Below are 18,985 nucleotides of genomic sequence, written 5' to 3'. Positions count from 1 at the left end.
TGTGGTAAGCCGAAATTGCATCACTGCACTCCAACCTGGGCAACATGGTGAGACCATGTCTCAAAAAAAAAAAAAAAAAAAGAGCATACTAATGACTGTATTGGATGATACAGACTCTGCATTGTTTCTTGCTAAAATTATCTTTGAAAAAATGTTGTTCCTTATTTGTATAGAAATGTGTAAAGCGTCAGGGAAAACTCTGAATAGGCCCATTCAGATAAAAAGTAGGTTCAAAATTAAGTGCTTGAGCAAGTACAGGCTAAAACAGAATAGTAATAACTCGTAAACCTTGTAATAGTAGATGTCTCATTTCTCTATGGTGAAATCCTTTTGTAACCACAAATTTCCAAACCTTATTTAGTGGTTTACTTTTCTTTGGTATCTTTACTAGGACAAAATTTTAGCAACTTTATCTAAATGCACTGAACTAAGAGTGTGGAAATTAAGTTTCTGAGTCAAGTCCTGGAAATTCCTTCTGAATGACCTGGGATAAACTGTTTGTAAATAGGTATAATAGCCTATCTACTTTATAGAGCAATTGAGAGGACCGAATTAAAGCGTATACATTGAAGTTACCTATCTATACACCAACTACTATCTCTTTTTCCAGAAAAGATGAAGGTTGCTTACAAAAAATCCATCTAGAATGAAATACATTTTTTTTTTTAATATGAGCAAAGGAAACAGAATTAGAGGAATGATGGAGAGAAAGATAAGAAAGTAGGGTTAGAACATAAAAGAAACAAGTCATAAGATTCTTGTACATTAGTTACAGGTGTATCAAATAGCTATTTTCAGCAGCATAAAAGTGCTTTGAAATCTGAAGTGAACTATGCAAGCATAAGGCATTGTTAGTAAGTTTAATAACATGCTGATTGTCCTTTTGGGTCTGCTATATTAGGATTTGATTGGTGTTCAAATTCCTAAAATCTGGTCCTGCAGTTCACCATTTTTTTTCTTTTTGTTTTCATTTGTTCTGGGTTGTGATGCTCTTCAGGAACAATATGAACTGGTCTACAATGCTGTATTAGAACTATTTAAGAGACAGATGGATGTTATCAGAGATAAACATTCTGGAACAGAGGTAAAATTTAAACTAGATATGATGTCAAAAAAATTTTCGTACTTGCTTTTGGTCAAGGGATGTCAGATTTGTTGCAGGATTTATCCATTGTCACAACTAAATTGAAAGCGTCAGATGTGCATAGGGCTGCACTAAAAATTTCCTGTGGAAAAGAACAAATTAATTTGAGGTAACTTAACTTAAAAAATTAATCTCACTAGGTCCGGTGGCTCGCGCCTGTAATCCCAGCATTTTGGGAGGTTGAGGCAGGCAGATCACCTGAGGTCAGGAATTCAAGACCAGCCTGGCCAACATGGTGAACCCCATCTCCAAAAAAAAAAAAAAAAAAAAATTTAGCCAGGAGTGGTGGGGCATACCTGTAGTCCCAGCTACTCCAGAGGCTGAGGCAGGAGGATTGCTTGAACCTGGGAGGTGGAGGTCGCAGTGAGCTGAAATGGCACCACCGCACTCCAGCTTGGGCAACAAAGTGAGACCCTGTCTCAAAGAGAAATAAAAATTTAAAAATAATCTCTTGGCTGGGCGAGGTGGTTCATGCCTGTAATCCCAGCACTTTGGAAGGCCAAGTTGGGAGGATTGGTTTGAGCCTAGGAGTTTGAGACCAGCCTCGGCAACATAACAATTTTCTCTACAAAAAAATTTTTCAAAATGGCCGGGCGTGGTGGTTCATGCCTGTAATCCCAGCACTTTGGGAGGCCGAGGCGGGCAGATCACCTGAGGTCAGGCGTTCAAGACCAGCCTGGTCACTATGGCAAAACCCAGTCTCTACTAAAAATACAAAAATTAGCTGGACATGGTGGCAGGTGCCTGTAATCCCAGCTATTCAGGAGGCTGAGGCAGAAGACTCGCTTGAACCCAGGAGGCAGAGGTTGCAGTGAGCCGATATTGCACCATTGCATTCCAGCCTAGGAAACGAGTAAAACTCTGTCTCAAAAGAACAATGGTAGCCAGGCACAGGCATGTGCCTGTGGTCCCAGCTACTCAGGAGACTGAGCTGGGAGGATTGCATAAGCCCAGGAGGACAAGACTGCAGTGAGCCATGATCCCACAACTGCACTCCTGCCTGGGCAACAGAGTGAGACCCTGTCTCTAAAAAAATTATTAAAAAAATTCATCTCTGATTAACCTACTGCATACAGTTAGTTTTCAGCTAAATTTAGAAACAATAGGAGTAAAAGGGCAAGCATATATTCTGCTCCCATGTTTAAAATTTACTATCAGCTATTTTGAAGTATACAATACATTGTTATTAACTATAGTCACCATGTTGTACAACATTGTACAGCTTGAACTTATTCCTACTGTCTAACTGACATTTTGTATACTTTGACTGACATCTCCCCAACCCCATCTCTCCCCCAACTCTCCACCCAGCCTCCTGGTAACCATTATTCTATACTCTGCTTCTATGAGTTTCACTTAAAAAAAAAAAAAGGTTCCACATATAAGTGAGATAATGTGGTATTTGTCTTTCTGTGCCTGGCTTATTTCAGTTAGCATGTCTTTCAGGTTCATCCGTGTTGTCACAAATAACAGGATTTCCTTCTTTTTTAAAGGCTGTATGGTACTCCATTGTGTATGTATACCACATTTTCTTTATTCATTCATCTACTGATGGACACCAAGGTTGATTCTGTGTCTTGACTATTGTGAGTAATGCTGCAATAAACATGGGAGTGCAGATATCTCTCTGACACAGTGACTTCATTTCCTTCAGATATATACCGAGAAGTTGAATTGCTAGATCATATGGTAGTTCTATTTTTAATTTTTTGAGGAATCTCCATCCTGTTTTTCATAATTTCTGTACTAATTTATGTTCCCATCAACAGGGTACAAGTGTTCTCTTTTCTTCATATTCTAACTTTTGTTATCTCTTGTCTTTTTGATAATAGCCATCCTAACAAGTGACAGATGACAGGTCACTGTGGTTTCAATTTGCATTTCCCTGATGATTAGTGATGTTGAACATCTTTTCATATGCCTATTGGCCATCTGTATGTTTTCTTTTGAGAAATCTTTTCAGGTCTTTTATCCATTTTAAAATCAGGTTATTTGTTTTCTTGTTGTTGGGTTGAGTCCTTACGCTATGTAAGTATCCAATGCTGTTGGATACTTATCAGATGTATAGTTTGCAGAATTTTCTTCCATTGCACGGGTTGTCTCTTCACTCTGTTGATTGCTTTCTTGAATCATTGAAGTTTTGAGAATATTTTAGAATATCCAAAGGATTTTCAGCTGGAGGCCTAAGATATAAAAACTATTATGATTTGGCCAAATGCCAATTTAAAAATATTGAGAGTTCTAGGATATGCTATTTTGATCTCATCACAAAAATTGATGTTAAATACTGTATAACCACAAAGTGTTAGATTCTGAACAAACCTTAACAAGACAAAATTACTGCTGCCTTGCCTTCATGTGACATATACATTTCTTTTTTTTTTTTGGAGACAGAATCTCATTCTGTCGCCCAGGATGGAGTGCAGTGGCGCGATCTTGGCTCACTGCAACCTCTGCCTCCTGGGTTCAAGTGATATGTGACATATACATTTCAATTTTTAATATCGCATTTTAAATTATTAATCTGAAAATACTCACTGAGGCTCTACTATTTTCTCAGCATTAGGAATACAAAGTGTTTCAGACGTGGCCCTGATCATAATTCTCATCATTTGAATGATGAAGCATACTTGAGACCTCAGCAAGACAGGTGGGTGGGAAGAAAGCCAGAATAAATGTTGGGGCTAGGGAACTAATTAAGCAATCTTATAGTTAATATCAACTGCAAGGAGAAATGATATGGTGAAGGGACATGGAATAAGAATATAGTTGCTAGGAATTGTTACTTATTTTATATTCATGCCCATTTCATTGGCTAGTAATCCCAGAACAATGTCAAATAATAGAGGTGAAATAAACAATTCTAATTTTGATAGGAATTATTCTGGTGTCTCACTAAGCATAATTTTGAATTTTGATTGGACATATGAATTTTTAAATTGTTTAAAGGAATAATTCATTGATTTTCATTTTCTGAAGAATTTCTTCAGAAAGCATGTTGAATTATTATTATTATTATTATTATTATTTTCGAGACGGAGTTTTGCTCTTGTTGCCTGGGCTGGAGTGCAATGGCGCGATCTCAGCTCACTGCAACCTCTGCCTCCAGGGTTCAAGTGATTCTCCTGTCTCAGGCTCCCTAGTAGCTGGGACTATAGGCATGTGCCACCACGCTTGACTTATTTTGTATTTTTAGTAGAGATGGGGTTTCTCCATGTTGGTCAGGCTGGCCTTGAAATCCTTACCTCAGATTATCCGCCCACCTCGGCCTCCCAAAGTGCTGGGATTATAGGCACGAGCCATTGCACCTGGCCAACATGTTGAATTCTTATCAATTGCCTATTTTTGCATTATGGAGTGATTAGATGGATTTTCCCTCCTTTGACCTATTAATGCAGTCATATAATTATATGATTATTAACCATCCTTACACCCTTAGAATAAAGTCTACTTGAACAAAGAATATTGTCTTAATGTGTTGCTGGAGTAACTGTGCTTATTTTATTTAGGTTCTAGGAAATGTCAGTACTCAAATGTAGCCCAGTAGCAGTGCCATGGCTCTGGATAGCTGGGTTGTTTGGAGTGGGTCCTTAGCCAGTAAATGGGGATACAGGAACACAGTTCAACCCCTCACAGGGGGAACTGGTTAAAGATAGCCATGGAGGACTTCTGCTTCTAGAAAGATCTAGTAGAGATACTTTTCCTATTCCTTCCACTAAGTGCAACTAGAAATCCTGGATATTATACATAAAACAAACACTAGAAAACTCTGAGGGATGGAGAGAAAAAGGCAGACTAGTCAGGGCCCTCCGGACTTGAGGAACAAAATGGTGGTGAGCTCCCTCGGTTTTCTTTGCCTCATATAATTTAAACTTGGTGCTTAAGATGCCAACAACTGAGAAATGCTAACAGTGCAGAGAAAAAAGATGCCCCAATAAAAGCCTGCTATCTCTAGCCAAAGAACCAGTAAATGGGCAGCCTATCAAGACAGAACATTATTAGACAATAATCATTCTACTGTAGCCAACACTGAAGCAAAAGCTGACCCAATCTGATCCATGCCAACAAAGGCTGAGTGGGGAGCCTATACTTCCACCCTTACAAGGCTATAATAAGGTGTCCAATACGCCTTCTTGGGTGGTGTTAGAGAAGGGCAAATAGAGAGCTGGAACTTTCATCCCCACTGGCCTGTAATGAGGCTCCCTATCCTGCAGTGTCAGTGGAGACCATATGTAGCATCAGAAGAGGCCCAGTGGAAACTAAACACTTTCACCATCATTAGTGGTAATGAGGTCACCACTATCACAGTGTCAGTGGAGACAATGTGAGGAACGTAGGCTTCTACCTGGTATTAACATGACCCCACAATGCCTTCCCATTGAAGTGGTGTCAGAAGAGGCCTAGTGGAGAGTCAGGACTTTCACAGTCATCTGGTGGTAATGAGGCCACTCCCACTACAGTGTCAGTGGAGAACAAGTGAGGAGCCTTCCCAACAGTGCATCCCCTGGAGTGTCAACAGAGGCTAAATGAGGAACCTGATGGAGGAAGGATCCACCCAGCAGCAATGAGGAAGCACCCCCTACCATTTCCCCTGCTAGAGAGTATCAAAAAGCCCCAGCAAGGGCCAGGTGTGGTGATGCATGCCTGTAATCCCAGCACTTTGGGAGGCCGAGGTGGGCAGATCACTTGAGGCCAGGAGTTCGAGACCAGCCTGGCCAGCATGGTGAAACCCTATCTCTACTAAAAATACAAAAGTTAGCTGGGCATGATGGTGTGCACCTGTAATCCCAGCTACTCAGGAGGCTGAGGCATGAGAATTGTTTGAACCCAGGAGATGGAGGTTGCAGTGATCTGAGATTGCACCACTGCACTCCAGCCTAAGTGACAGAGCAAGACTCTGTAAAAAAACAAAAAAAGCCCCAGCAAAAAGAGAAGGCTTAACTAGGATTCAGAGTTTCATAATAATGTGAAAATACCCAGATTTCAGTTGAAAATCACTTATTATACCAAAAACCAGGAAGATCTCAAACCAAATTTAAAAAAGGACAATAGGTGACAACACTGAGATGATACAGATGTCAGAATTATCTGACAAGGATTTTAAAGCAGCCAAGATAAAAATGCTTCAGTGAGCAATTAAAAGCATGCTTAAAACAATAACAACAAAAACAATAAAAAGAATGAAAATATAAAAAAAGAAAAAAAGTAAAAACATGCTTAAACCAAATTAAAAAATACAAAGTCTCATCAAAAAAAAAAAAAAAAAAAAGAATCTCAGCAAAAAACGAGATATAAAGAGAAGCAAATGGAAATTTTAGAACTTAAAAATACAGTAACTGAAGCAAAATAGATGGGTTCAACAGCAGAATAGAGGGTACAGAAAAAAGTATTAATGAATTGAAAAGCAGAACAATAGAAATTGCCCAGTCTGAACAACAGTGATAAAATAGACTGAAAAAAATAAACAGGGAACTAAGGGACGAGAAAAAAAAAAAAGAAAGAAAGAAAATCTAGCATTGTGTCATCAAAATCCCAGAAAGAAAAGAGAAAGGGCAGGGCTGAAAAAGTACTGGAAGATACATGATAATTAAATTTCTGAAAATGAAAAACAACAAAAAAGTTTTAGAAATCAGCCAGAAAAAGATGACACCTTAACTGTAGGAGGAAAACAATTAGAATGACAGCATATTTTGCATTAGGAATCATAGAGGTCAGAAGGAATTGGCACAATATTTCCCAAGTGCTGAAAGAAAATAACTGTCAATCCAGCGAAAACATCCTTCAGGGATGAAGTGGAAATCAAGACATTCTCAGATGAAGAAAAACTAAGATAAACTGTTACCAGTAGACCTACCCTAAAAAAATGGCAAAGGAAGCTTTCTAAACAGAAAGGAAATGATGAAAGAAGGAAGAAAGAATATAATAAGCAAACATGGGTAAATATAATAAACTTTCCTTCTCCTCTTGAGTTTTATAAATTATGTTTTACAATTGAAGCTAAAATATAACACTGACTGATGTTGTTCTAAACGTATTAAAGAAAATATTTTAAATGCTTGTAACAGGAGGATGGTAAGAAACATAAAGGAAGATAAGGCTTCCACACTTGACCTGGTAAAATGACAACACCAGTAGAGTGTGATACCATATATCTAAATCTATATCTAGAGCCATGACTAAAAAAAGGCTATACAACGCGATATAATAAAACACACTATAGGTAAATCAAAATGGAATTCTAAAAAATGCAAGAAAGAGAAAACGTCAGGAAAAAGAAAATAGCAATGAGAAACAGAATAAAAATAAAACAAAAAATAAAATAGCGGAATGAAACTTGACCATATTAATAATTACATTAAACATATAAGCCTAAATACACCAATATTTACTGGTGGTAGAGTGAATTGCCAGATTGGCACAGAGAATTAAAAAAACAATTCAACTATATGTTGTCTATGAGAAACTCACTTCAAATATATAAGAGGGCTAAAAACAAAGGAATGGAAAAAAGATGTATCATGTAAACATGAGTCAAAGGAAAGCAGGAGTGACTGTTAATATCAGATGAAGTAGACTTCAGAGTAAAGACAATTATCAGAGATAGGGAGAGATAATGATAAAAGGATCAATCTGCCAGTAAGACATAATAGTCCTAAATGTATATAGACCAAACAATGAAGTTGCAAAATATGTGAAGAAAAACTCATAGAACTTAAAGGAGAGAAACAGATGTTTCACAGTCATAGCCAGATACTTCAATATTCTTCTTTCAACAATTTTGATAGAACTAGACAGAAAACCAGCAAGGATATAGGTGAACTCAACACCACTAATTGACAAAATCTAGTTGACACTTACAGAACACTCTACCTAATAAGAATACGCATTCTTTTAAAGGGCTTATGGAAAATATATATCAAGATAGAGTATATCCTGAGCTATAAAACAAATCTGAAAATTTTTAAAAAATTGAAATTAGTCTGGGAACTGCAGCTCACACCTGTAATCCCGGCACTTTGGGAGGCAAAGGTGGGTGGATCACATGAGGTCAGGAATTTGAGACCAGCCTGGCCAAACCCTGTCTCTATTAAATATACAAAAATTAGCCAGGTGTGGTGATGGGTGCCTGTAATCCCAGTTACTTACGAGGCTGAGGAAGGAGAATCGCTTGAACCTGGGAGGTGGAGGTTGCAGCTAGTCGAGACAGGATCATTTCACTCCAGCCTTGCCAACAAAGCGAGACTCTGTCTCAAAAAAAAAAAAAAAAAAAAAAAAAAAAAAAAAATTGAAATTATACGGAATATATTTTCTGACCACAATAGAATCAAATTAGAAATCAGTAACAGAGACCGGGCATGGTGGCTCTTGCCTGTAATCCTAGCACTTTGAGAGGCCAAGGTGGGAGGATTCCTTGAGGCCAGGAGTTGAAAATGATCCTGGGTAACACAGGGGGACCCCCGTCTCTACAAATATTAAAAACTCAGCCAGGTGTGATAGCATGTGCCTGTAGTCCCAGCTACTCAGGGGGCTGAGGTGGGAGGATTGCTTGAGCCTGGGAGGTCAAGGCTGCAGTGAACTGTGATTGTGCCACTGCACTCCAGCCTGGGTGACAGAGTGAGACCCTGTCTCAAAAATTAATTAATTAATTAAAAAAATAAAAAATCAGTAACAGGTAATGGAAAAGTATCCAAATACTTGGAAATCAAACCACACTTTTCTAAATAATCTATTGGGTCAAAGAGAAAGTCTCAAAGAAAATAAAGAAACACAGTGAATTAAACAAAAATGAAAATACAACATATCACAATTTATGAGACAGAAGCTATAGCAGTACTGAGAGGGACCTTTACAGCACTAAGTGCATCCATTAGAAAACAGTATAGGTCTCAATAATCTAAGCTCTCACTCCAAGAATATAGAAAAAGAAATAAAGAGCAGAAATCAATGAAATTGGAAACAGTAATAGAGAAAAATCAGAATTGGTTTTTTCTTTGTTTGTTTTTGTTTTTTTGAGACAGAGTTTAACTCTATCACCCAGGCTGAAGTGCAGTGGCATGATCTTGGCTCACTGCAACTTCCGCCTCCCAGGTTCAAGCGATTCTCCTGCCTTAGCCTCCCAAGTAGCTGGTACTACAGGTATGTGCCACCATGCCCAGCTAAGTTTTGTATTTTTGTAGAGACGGGGTTTTGCCATGTTGGCCAGGCTGGTCTTGAACTCCTGACCTCAGGTGATCTGCTTGCCTCAGCCTCCCAAAGTGCTGGGATTACAGGCGTGAGCTAAGGTGCCCAGCCTGGTTTTTTTAAAAGATAAAAAAAAATTGGTTCTTTAACAAGATCAATGAAATTGAGAAACCTTTTTAAAAACTGACACAGATAAAAAGGGAGAAAATAAAAATTATCAATATCAGGAATGAAATAGGAGCTATGTTGCCCAGGCTGGTCTTGAACTCCTGGGCTCAAGGGATTTTCCTGCCTTGGCCCCCCAAAGTGCTAGGATTACAGGCGTGAGTCACCACATCCAGCCCAGAATGGATTATTTTCTCAAACACAATCCACCACAATTTATTCGGCATGACATAGATAATTTGAATAGCCCCTTAGTGATTAGAAAAACTGAATTTGTAATTTTAAAACTCCCAAAAAAGAAATCTCAGGCCCACATAGTTTCACTAGAGAATTCTATCAAATGATTAAGGAAGAATTAATACCAATTTTATACAGTCTATACCAGGAAATAGAAAAGGAAGAGATACTTTCCAATTAATATTTTTATTGTGGTACAATATATCATTTTAATCTGCTATTTTAGCCATTTTTAAGTGTACAATATAGTGGCATTAAGTATATTCACAATGTTGAGTGACCATCACTATTTCTGGAACTTTCATTATTCTAAACAGACACTCTGTGTCCATTAAACAATAACGCCCTATTCTCCCCTCCCACTGGCCCCTGGCAACCATCATTCTACTTTCTGTCTCTATGAATTGGACTACTCTAGGTACCTGATATGGGTGGAATCATATAGTATTTGTCCTTTTGTGTCTGGCTTATTTCACTTAGCCTAATGTCCTCAAGCTTCTTCCATGTTATAACATGTGTCAGAATTTTCTTACTCATTAAGGCTGAATAATATTCCATTGTATATGTTTATACACACACACACCACACACACACACACACACATTTTGTTTATCCATTCATCCGTCAATGGATACTTGAGTTCCTTCCACCTTTTGGCTGCTGTAATGCTGTGATAACCACCGGTATACAAATATATCTTTGTATCCCTGCTTTTAATTACTTTGGTATAACCCAGAAGTAGAATTACATGTGGTAATTCTATGTTTAGTTTTCTTGTAGAACAGCCATACTGTTTTCCATAGCAGCTGTGCCATTTTACATTCCCACCAACAGTACACAAGGGTTCCAGTTTCTCTTTCTTTTTTTGAGACGGAGTCTCGCTCTGTTGCCAGGCTGGAGTGCAGTGGCGCAATCTCAGCTCAATGCAACCTCCGCCTCCTGGGTTCAAGCGATTATCCTGCCTCAGCCTCCTGAGTAGCTGGGATTACAGGCACATGCCACCACGCCCAGCTAATTTTTGTATTTTAGTACAGATGGGGTTTCACCATGTTGGCCAGGATGGTCTCGATCTCTTGACCTCGTGATCCGCCGACCTCAGCCTCCCAAAGTGCTGGGATTACAGGCGTGAGCCACCACACCTGGCCTATTTTGTTTTTTTGATGGCAGCCATCCTAATTAGGTGTGAAGTGGTATCTCATTGTGATTTTGATTTGTATTTTCCTAATGATTAAACACCTTTCTGTGGTCTCATTGGCCATTTGTATATCCTCTTCGGAAAAATATCTCTTCAAGTCCTTTGCCTTCCCCTACCCACCCCCACTTTTTTTTTAGTCAGGGTCTTGCTCTGACATTCAGGCTGGAGTCTAGTGGCACCATCCTGGCTCACTGAAGCCTCAAACTCCTGGGCCTTAAGTGATCCTCCCACCTCAGCTCCTGAGTAGCAGAAACTATAGGTATGCACTACCACACGAAGCTAATTTTTTTTTAACTTTTTTTTTTAGAGACAAGGTCTCATTATGTTGCCTAGGCTAGTCTCAAACTCCTGGCCTCAAGGAATCCTCCCACCTCAAACTCCCCAGTAGTTGGGACTACAAGCATGAGCCATGGTGCCCAGATTTTGCTCATTTTTTAAATTGAGGCTGTATGCGGTGGCTCACGCCTATACTCCCAGCACTTTGGGAGGCCGAGGTGGGCAGATCACTTGGGGTCAGGAGTTCGAGGCCAGCCTGGCCAACATGGTGAAACCCCGTCTCTCCTACAAAGACAAAAATTAGCTGGGTATGGTGGTGTGTACCTGTAATCCCAGCTACTTGGGAGGCTGAGGCAGGAGAATTGCTGGAGGCAGAGGTTGCAGTGAGCCGAGATCGCACCACTGCACTCCAGCCCAGGTGACAGAGCAAGACTCTGTCCCCCACCCTGCAAAAAAAAAAAAAAAAAAAAAAAAAAATTGAGTTGTTTACATGTTGTTGAGTTTCAGGAGTTCTTTATATATTCTGGATATTGATCCCTTATCAGATATGTGATTTGCAAATATCGCCTTCCATTTTTGCTCTGCTGATTGTGTCCTTTGGTGTGTAAAAGTCTTAAATCTCAATGAAGTCCAATTTTCCTATTATTCTTTTGTTGTTTGTGCCTTTGGTGTCCTATCCAAGAAATAATTGCCAAATTCAATGTCATGAAGCTTGCCCATTTTCTTGTAACAGTTTTACATTTTACCTCTTATGTTTAGGTATTTGATCCATTTTTGCGTTAATTTCTGTATGTGCCATAAGGATCCAACTTCATTCTCACTTTTTTTTTTTTTTTTGAGATGGAGTTTCACTCTTGCTGCCCAGGCTGCAGTGCAATGGCACAATCTTGGCTCACTGCAACCTCCACCTTCCGGGTTCAAGTGATTCTCCTGCCTCAGCCTCCTGAGTAGCTGGGATTACAGGCATGCACCACCATGCCTGGCTAATTTTGTATTTTTAGTAGAGATGGGGTTTCCTCCATTTTTGTCAGGCTGGTCTCGAGCTCCTGACCTTAGGTGATCCACCGCCTCGGCCTCCCAAAATGCTGGGATTACAGGCGTGAGCCACTGCACCCAGCCTCAACTTCATTCTTTTGCATGTGTATATTTAGTTTTTCCCAGAATCATTTGTTGAAAACACTCTCCTTTCTCCACTGAATTTTCTTGGCACTTTTGTCAAAAATCAATTGCCCACCATATGTAATTGTGTTTTTCTAAGCTCTTCTATTTCACTGGTCTTTGGTCTATACTATGTCAGTACCACACCGTTTTGATTACTGTCGCTTTGTAGCAGTTTTTGAAATCAGGTAGTGTGTCATTCAACTTTGCTCTTCTTTTTAAAGATTGTTTTGACTATTCAGTGTCCTTTGAAATTCCATGAATTTTATTCTGGTTTTTAAACAAATTATGTAGAAATGCCATTGGGCTTTTGATAAGAATTGCATTGCACCTGTAGATCAGTTTTAGTAGTAATGTTATCTTAACAATAATACGTTTTCCACTCCTTGAACAGAGAATGTCTTTTTATTTATATTTTGTTTAATTTCTTTCAGCAAAGCTTTGTAGTTTTCAGTATACAAGTCTTTTGCCTCCTTGGTTAAATCTATTCCTAAGTATTTTATTCTTTTTGGTGCCATTATAAATATAACTGTTTCCTTAATGTTCTTTTCAGATTGTTCATTGCTAATGTATAGAAATGCAACTCGTTTTGTGTGTTCACTTTACATCCTGCAACTTTGTTGAATTTGTTTATTAGCTCTAGCAGATTTTTTGTGGAATCCCATATTTAAAATCATGTCATCTGAGAATAGAGATAATTTTACTTTTTTTCTTTCCTTTCTGCTTTGGAAACAGAGTCTCACTCTGTCGCCCAGACTGGAATGCAGTGGCGTGATCTCGGCTCACTTCAACCTCCGCCTCCTGGGCTCAAGCAAGTCTCCTGTTTCAGCCTCCCAAATAGCTGGGATTACAGGTGTGCACCACCATGCCCGGCTAATTTTTATATTTTTAGTAGAGACGGGCTTTCACCATGTTGGCCAGGCTGGTTTCGAACTCCTGACTTCAAGGGATCCACCCGCCTCGGCCTCCCAAAGTGGTGGGATTACAGGCATGAGCCACCGTGTGCAGCCTTTCTTTTTTTTTTTTTTTCCAATTTCAATGCTTTTCTTTTCTTGCCTAAGAACAAAATTACTTTAAAAAATTACTTTGGCTAGAACTTTAGTACCAAGTTGAATAAAAGTGGTAAAAGTTGGCATTCTTGTCTTGTTTTTGATATTAGGGGAAAAGCTTTAAGTCTTTCACCACTGAATATATGTTAGTTATAGGTTTTCTTTTTTTTTTTTTTGAGACGGAGTCTCGCTCTGTCACCCAGGCTGGAGTGCAGTGGCGCGATCTCGGCTCACTGCAAGCTCCGCCTCCCGGGCTTACGCCATTCTCCTGCCTCAGCCTCCCGAGTAGCTGGGACCACAGGCGCCCGCCACCTCGCCCGGCTAGTTTTTTGTATTTTTTAGTAGAGACGGGGTTTCACCGTGTTCGCCAGGATGGTCTCGATCTCCTGACCTCGTGATCCGCCCGTCTCGGCCTCCCAAAGTGCTGGGATTACAGGCTTGAGCCACCGCGCCCGGCCCAGTTATAGGTTTTCATATATGGCCTCTATCATGTTGAGAAAATTTCCTTACATTCCTATTTTAAGTGATTTTAACATGAATTTTGTCAAATGCTTTTTCTGCATCAATTGAGATGTTCAAAATGGATTTTAACATCTCTGAAATGAAGATATATTTTATAATCAATGGTATTTTAAGATTCTATGAACCACAATAACACATTTCATAATAATTGCTATAAAAAATAAGGATTGCGAGGCTGAGGTGAGGGGAGCACTTGAACCCAGGAGGTCGAGACTTCAGTGAGCCATGTTTGTGCCAGTGCACTCCAGACTGGACAACAGAACAAGACCCTAACTTAATTAAAAAAAAAAAGATTGAAGCCAGGCACTGTGATACACACCTGCATGGTCCCAGCTACCTGGGAGGCTGAGGTAGGATGACTCCTTGAGCCCAGGAGTTTGAGGCCAGACTGGGCAATATAGTGAGGCCCTGTCTCTTAAAAAAGAAGATTGAGCATGGCTGGACAGGCGCAGAAGTGTGATTTTAGGTTGGGTGGTCAGGGAAGGTTTCCTTATGCAGATGACAGTTAAGCAGAGATCTAATTACTTAGAAGGAGACAGCCATGCAAAATTTGGAGCAAAAATATATTCATCAGGAGGAATAGTAAGTGTAAAAGCCTTGACTTGGAAGTAAGTTTGGCATGCTAAAGTAATGGCAAGAAACACAGTATATCTAGAGCATAGTGAGGAGGAAAAGAGTAGAACAAGATGAAATAGGTCCAGAGTACCTATAAAGGGCTGAGATGCTGAAATTTCTAAAGGCAGAGTGTTTTTGAGACTAAAGTTACTCACCAAAGAACATTTTTAAAACTCCCACATTTGCAAAGATGATATACACAAATCCTTTCTAGTTTCTATGACACTATTAATCCTTTATTCTGGCCATCTCAGTATATGAACGAGTTCTTGCTGAGTTCAATATTTTGGAAGCTAATCTAACCCTTTCATGAATTATTTTAAATCTTTGTATTTCCTGAAAAATTACTTTTCAGCCTTCTAAATATTAAAATATCTTATTGACATTGCTTCACTGAAAACCAGCCTTTGACTTATTTCTTTTAAAGAGTCAAGCAAAGTATTGTATTCCTGAGCAAAATCACACTCTCCAAGCAGACTCTTACTCTCCTAACTTACCAAAAAGGTGAGTACAATTTTATATATCTAAACGTTGACTAAATGTGTCTGGGAGATGAATCTCATGCTTATACATCATTGTGATGCTAGGAAGAGGCCTATTTGGGGTATGGTGTCATTATTACACTTTCTTTTTGTTTTAGTACCATAAAAGCAGCAAAAATGATGAACCAACAAAGGACAAAAATGGAAAACACAGAATCTTCTTCCTTTGACTTTAGGACTTCTGAAATAAGTGCAAAGGAAGAGTTAGTTTTGCACCCTGCTAAATCAAGCACTTCTTTTGACTTTCTGGAGCTAAATTACGGTTTTGACAAAAATGCTGATACAACCATGAAACGGCAGACAAAGGCATTTCCAACAGTTGGGGAACCTCTTCAGAAGCATCAAAGTTTGGATTTGGGCTCTCTTTTGTTTGAGGCATGTTCTAATTCTAAACCTGTAAATGCAGCAGGAAGATATTTTGATTCAAAGGTGCCAATAACACGGACCAAATCAACTCCTTTTGAATTGATACAGCAGAGAGAAACCAAGGAGGTGGACAGCAAGGAAAACTTTTCTTATTTGGAATCTGAACCACATGATTCTTCTTTTGTAGAGATGCAGTCTCAAAAAGTAATGCATGTTTCTTCAGCAGAACTGAATTATTCACTGCCGTATGACTCTAAACACCAAATATGTAATGCCTCTAATGTGAAGCACCATGACTCTAGTGCTCTTGATGTATGTTCTTACATACCTTTAGTGGAAGATCCTTATTTTTCATCATGGCCTCCAAGTGGTACCGGTTCTAAGATGTCTCTTGATTTACCTGAGAAGCAAGATGGAACTGTTTTTCCTTCTTCTTTGTTGCCAACATCCTCTACATCCCTCTCCTCTTATTACAATTCACATGATTCTTTATCACTGAATTCTCCAACCAATATTTCCCCACTATTGAACCAAGAGTCTGCTGTACTAGGTAAGTTATTTTTTAAAGTTTGCATAGAATTTTAGGTTTCACTTTGTTTCTATAGAATATTTGGTTTCTTCTCATCTTCCCTCTTCTCTGCTTCTTCTCTTTCTTCTTTTTTTGAGATGGAGTCTTGCTCTGTCTCCAGGCTGGAGTGCAGTGGTGCGATCTTGGCTCACTGCAACCTCTGCCTCCCGGGTTCAAGCAATTCTAATGCCTCAGCCTCCCGAGTAGCTGGGATTACAGGCGTGCACCACCACGCCCAGCTAATTTTTGTATTTTTAGTAGAGATGGGTTTTCACCATGTTGGCCAGGATGGTCTCGATCTCTTGACTTCGTGATCCCCCTGCCTTGGCCTCCAACATGCTGAGACTGCAGGCGTGAGCCACTATGCCTGGCCTACTTCCTTCTCTTTCTTCTTCCCGCTACTCCTCAAATAAATACATCCCAGGAGTGTTTTAATGCTGTAATAAGTTGAAAATAGCAACATCAAACATATAATATTCCATGAAACAGGCAGCAATGGAGGCAGTCAAGATCTGGTACAGGATCTGTACCAGCAGGAGTACCTCTAAAGAAGGCACGCCTCATTCCTAGAAATGTATATCAAAGGCCCACAATATACTGTTTTTCAAAAATATGTTTTGAAACAGAATCTCACTATGTTGCTCATGCTGGAGTGCAGTGGTGTGAACGTTGCTCATTGCAGCCTTGATGTCCTGGGCTCAACCGATCCTCCCACCTCAGCTTCCCAAGCAGCTGGGACCACAGGGACACGCCACCATGCCCGGCAAATTTTTTTAGAAATGGGGTATTGCTATGTTGCCCAGACTAGTCTCAAAAATCTGGCCTCCCACCTTGGCCTCCCAAAGTGCTGGGATTACAGGTGCAAGTCACCACACCTAGCCTCAGAATTTACTCTTAACATATAGAAGCAGCTTCCAAAAGAAGAGCAGAAAAAAATGTGATCAATAGCACCCAGAATTTTTGTTGCACAATTATGTGGCTAAAATGAATTGAACATATTGCTAAAAACTGAATTCTCTTCCTGTGGGAGTTGGAAGGGGAGAACTTGATTTCTTGCTCTTTTGTAGTAATTTAGTAGATGAGAATACATGTTTATATTTTGTGTAAAAATTTTATCTTATGTATACCTTTACTTTCATGTTTTACCTTTTATAATTTTGTATTTTTGCATATCATGCATATTGTTCTGTTTTACTGATTAGTTTGAAAATAGAAATGAGCATCCTGTTAGAGATGATGACAATAATTTGATGTGGAAGATGATGAGGGAAAGCAAAGACAAGTTTAACTCCCTTAGGTATATCATCAAATAATTTAAAAAGCACATTCTACATAGACAGGAGGTGGAGAAAACTTTTGCTCTATAACATTATTTATTGTAGAGTTTCTTCATAAATAGTTGTGTAAGATCATTTGTGGCTTCGCTGCAAAAATATCTGGATCTAAGAAGTTCCTTCTGTGACTAGATTATTTTATACATTTTTAACCATTTAAATGTATTTTCTTTTCTTAGATACTCAAAATACCTTAGACTTCTCTAAGCATCTGCATCATTAAAAATCAGAGCAAGACTCCATCTCAAAAAAATAAATAAATAAAAAATAAACCCTTATTTTCCAAGGATTGTAACAATATCGTCAAGTGCCATCTGGTGGCAGTTTCTTATAATAGCATTTAAAATGTTTAATAACTGGAATGTTTGTATAGAAATACAGACTATCCTATACTATTGTTTTGTAAAATGGAAAAATACCTATATTTTTGGATTTTGTGTAGAATGAAGAGATACTAAAATCTTTATAATTTTACCTAATGTATAACTGAAGCTTTTACATATCAAAGCACTTTATAATGCTTTATTATATAGTCTATATAAAACAAAAGGAGTTATGCGAAAGGTAATTCAAAGCTTCCAAAATTAATGTAATATTTTATGTTAACTGATATACCATGACTCAATCAAAATACTTTTGAGCTTTTATTTATTTATTATTATTTTTTGAGACGGAGTCTCCTGCTGTCGCCCAGGCTGGAATGCAGCAGTGCAGTCTCGTCTCACTGCAAGCTCCGCCTCCCAGGTTCACAGCATTCTCCTGCCTCAGCCTCCTGAGTAGCTGGGACTACAGGCGCCTGCCACCGCGTCCACCACCATGCCCGGCTAATGTTTTGTATTTTTAGTAGAGACGGGGTTTCACCATGTTAGCCAGGATGGTCTCGATCTCCTGACTTTGTGATCTGCCTGCCTTGACCTTCCAAAGTGCTGGGATTACAGGCCTGAATCACCACACCCAGCCCTACTTTTGAGCTTTTAAAACAAACAATAAATGTTAAAGAATAAGCAAAAACCTCGTGGGTTTGTACCTTAAGATAATTCATTTTGCTTTTTCCTCGAATGAACAAGTGCCAACTTTACTGATAATGGTGCTTCAACGGAATTTAAATATAAATTATGGTAAATTTATATTTAATATTAGAATATAAGAATTTCCTTTGGATTGTTCTAATTAACAATTGTTACAATATTTCTGACATTTTGGATAGCAACTGCTCCAAGGATAGATGATGAAATCCCCCCTCCACTTCCTGTACGGACACCTGAATCGTTTATTGTGGTTGAGGAAGCTGGTGAGTACAGTCCAGTAAGTACAAAATAAAGTGTGGGTCGGGCATGGTGGCTCATGCCTTTAATTCCAGCACTTTGGGAGGCTGATGTGGGAGCCTTGAGTTGGAGGAGTTCATTGAGGCCAGGAGTTCAAGACTAGCCTGCACAACATGGTGAGACCTCATCTCTAAAAAAAAAATTTTTTTAAATTTAGCAGAGCAATGGCAGCATGCATGTGTAGTCCCAACTACTTGGATGGTGGAGGCGAGACGATCACTTGAGCCCAGGAGTTGGGGGATGCAGTAAGCTGTGATTGTGCCACTGCACTCCAGTCTGGGTGACAGAGCAAGACCCTGTCTCAAAAA

The 18,985-nt window shown here is 39.1% G+C and overlaps 1 protein-coding gene and 1 long non-coding RNA gene across 15 annotated transcripts in view; one reads left to right on the top strand and one right to left on the bottom strand.

The window, feature by feature from the left end:
* PTPN22 (protein tyrosine phosphatase non-receptor type 22) overlaps nucleotides 1–18,985 on the top strand; it is a 70,626-nt gene that overhangs the window by 28,887 nt on the left and 22,754 nt on the right. For 6 of the 10 annotated variants that reach the window (XM_009215739.4, XM_009215733.4, XM_021927380.2 and 3 more), the window contains 4 exons: nucleotides 998–1,084; nucleotides 14,970–15,046; nucleotides 15,183–16,000; nucleotides 18,560–18,643. In XM_009215739.4, coding sequence (XP_009214003.2) covers nucleotides 998–1,084; nucleotides 14,970–15,046; nucleotides 15,183–16,000; nucleotides 18,560–18,643 — 1,066 coding nt within the window. Of the gene's footprint in view, nucleotides 1–997; nucleotides 1,085–14,969; nucleotides 15,047–15,182; nucleotides 16,001–18,559; nucleotides 18,658–18,985 lie in introns of all 10 variants that reach the window. The other 4 variants (XM_009215754.4, XM_003892413.5, XM_009215770.4 and 1 more) reach the window with 3 other exon arrangements.
* LOC103887871 overlaps nucleotides 643–18,985 on the bottom strand; it is a 42,313-nt gene continuing 23,970 nt past the window's right edge. For all 5 annotated transcript variants that reach the window (XR_652128.4, XR_001892739.3, XR_001892738.3 and 2 more), the window contains 2 exons: nucleotides 1,127–1,226; nucleotides 643–1,033 (listed from right to left, as the gene is read on the bottom strand). This is a non-coding gene — a long non-coding RNA (uncharacterized LOC103887871). The remainder of the gene's footprint in view (nucleotides 1,034–1,126; nucleotides 1,227–18,985) is intronic.

This window comes from Papio anubis, chromosome 1 (genome assembly GCF_008728515.1).
Source record: "Papio anubis isolate 15944 chromosome 1, Panubis1.0, whole genome shotgun sequence".
NCBI classification, from domain to species: domain Eukaryota; kingdom Metazoa; phylum Chordata; class Mammalia; order Primates; family Cercopithecidae; genus Papio; species Papio anubis.
This window is presented reverse-complemented; position numbering and strand designations above follow the sequence as displayed.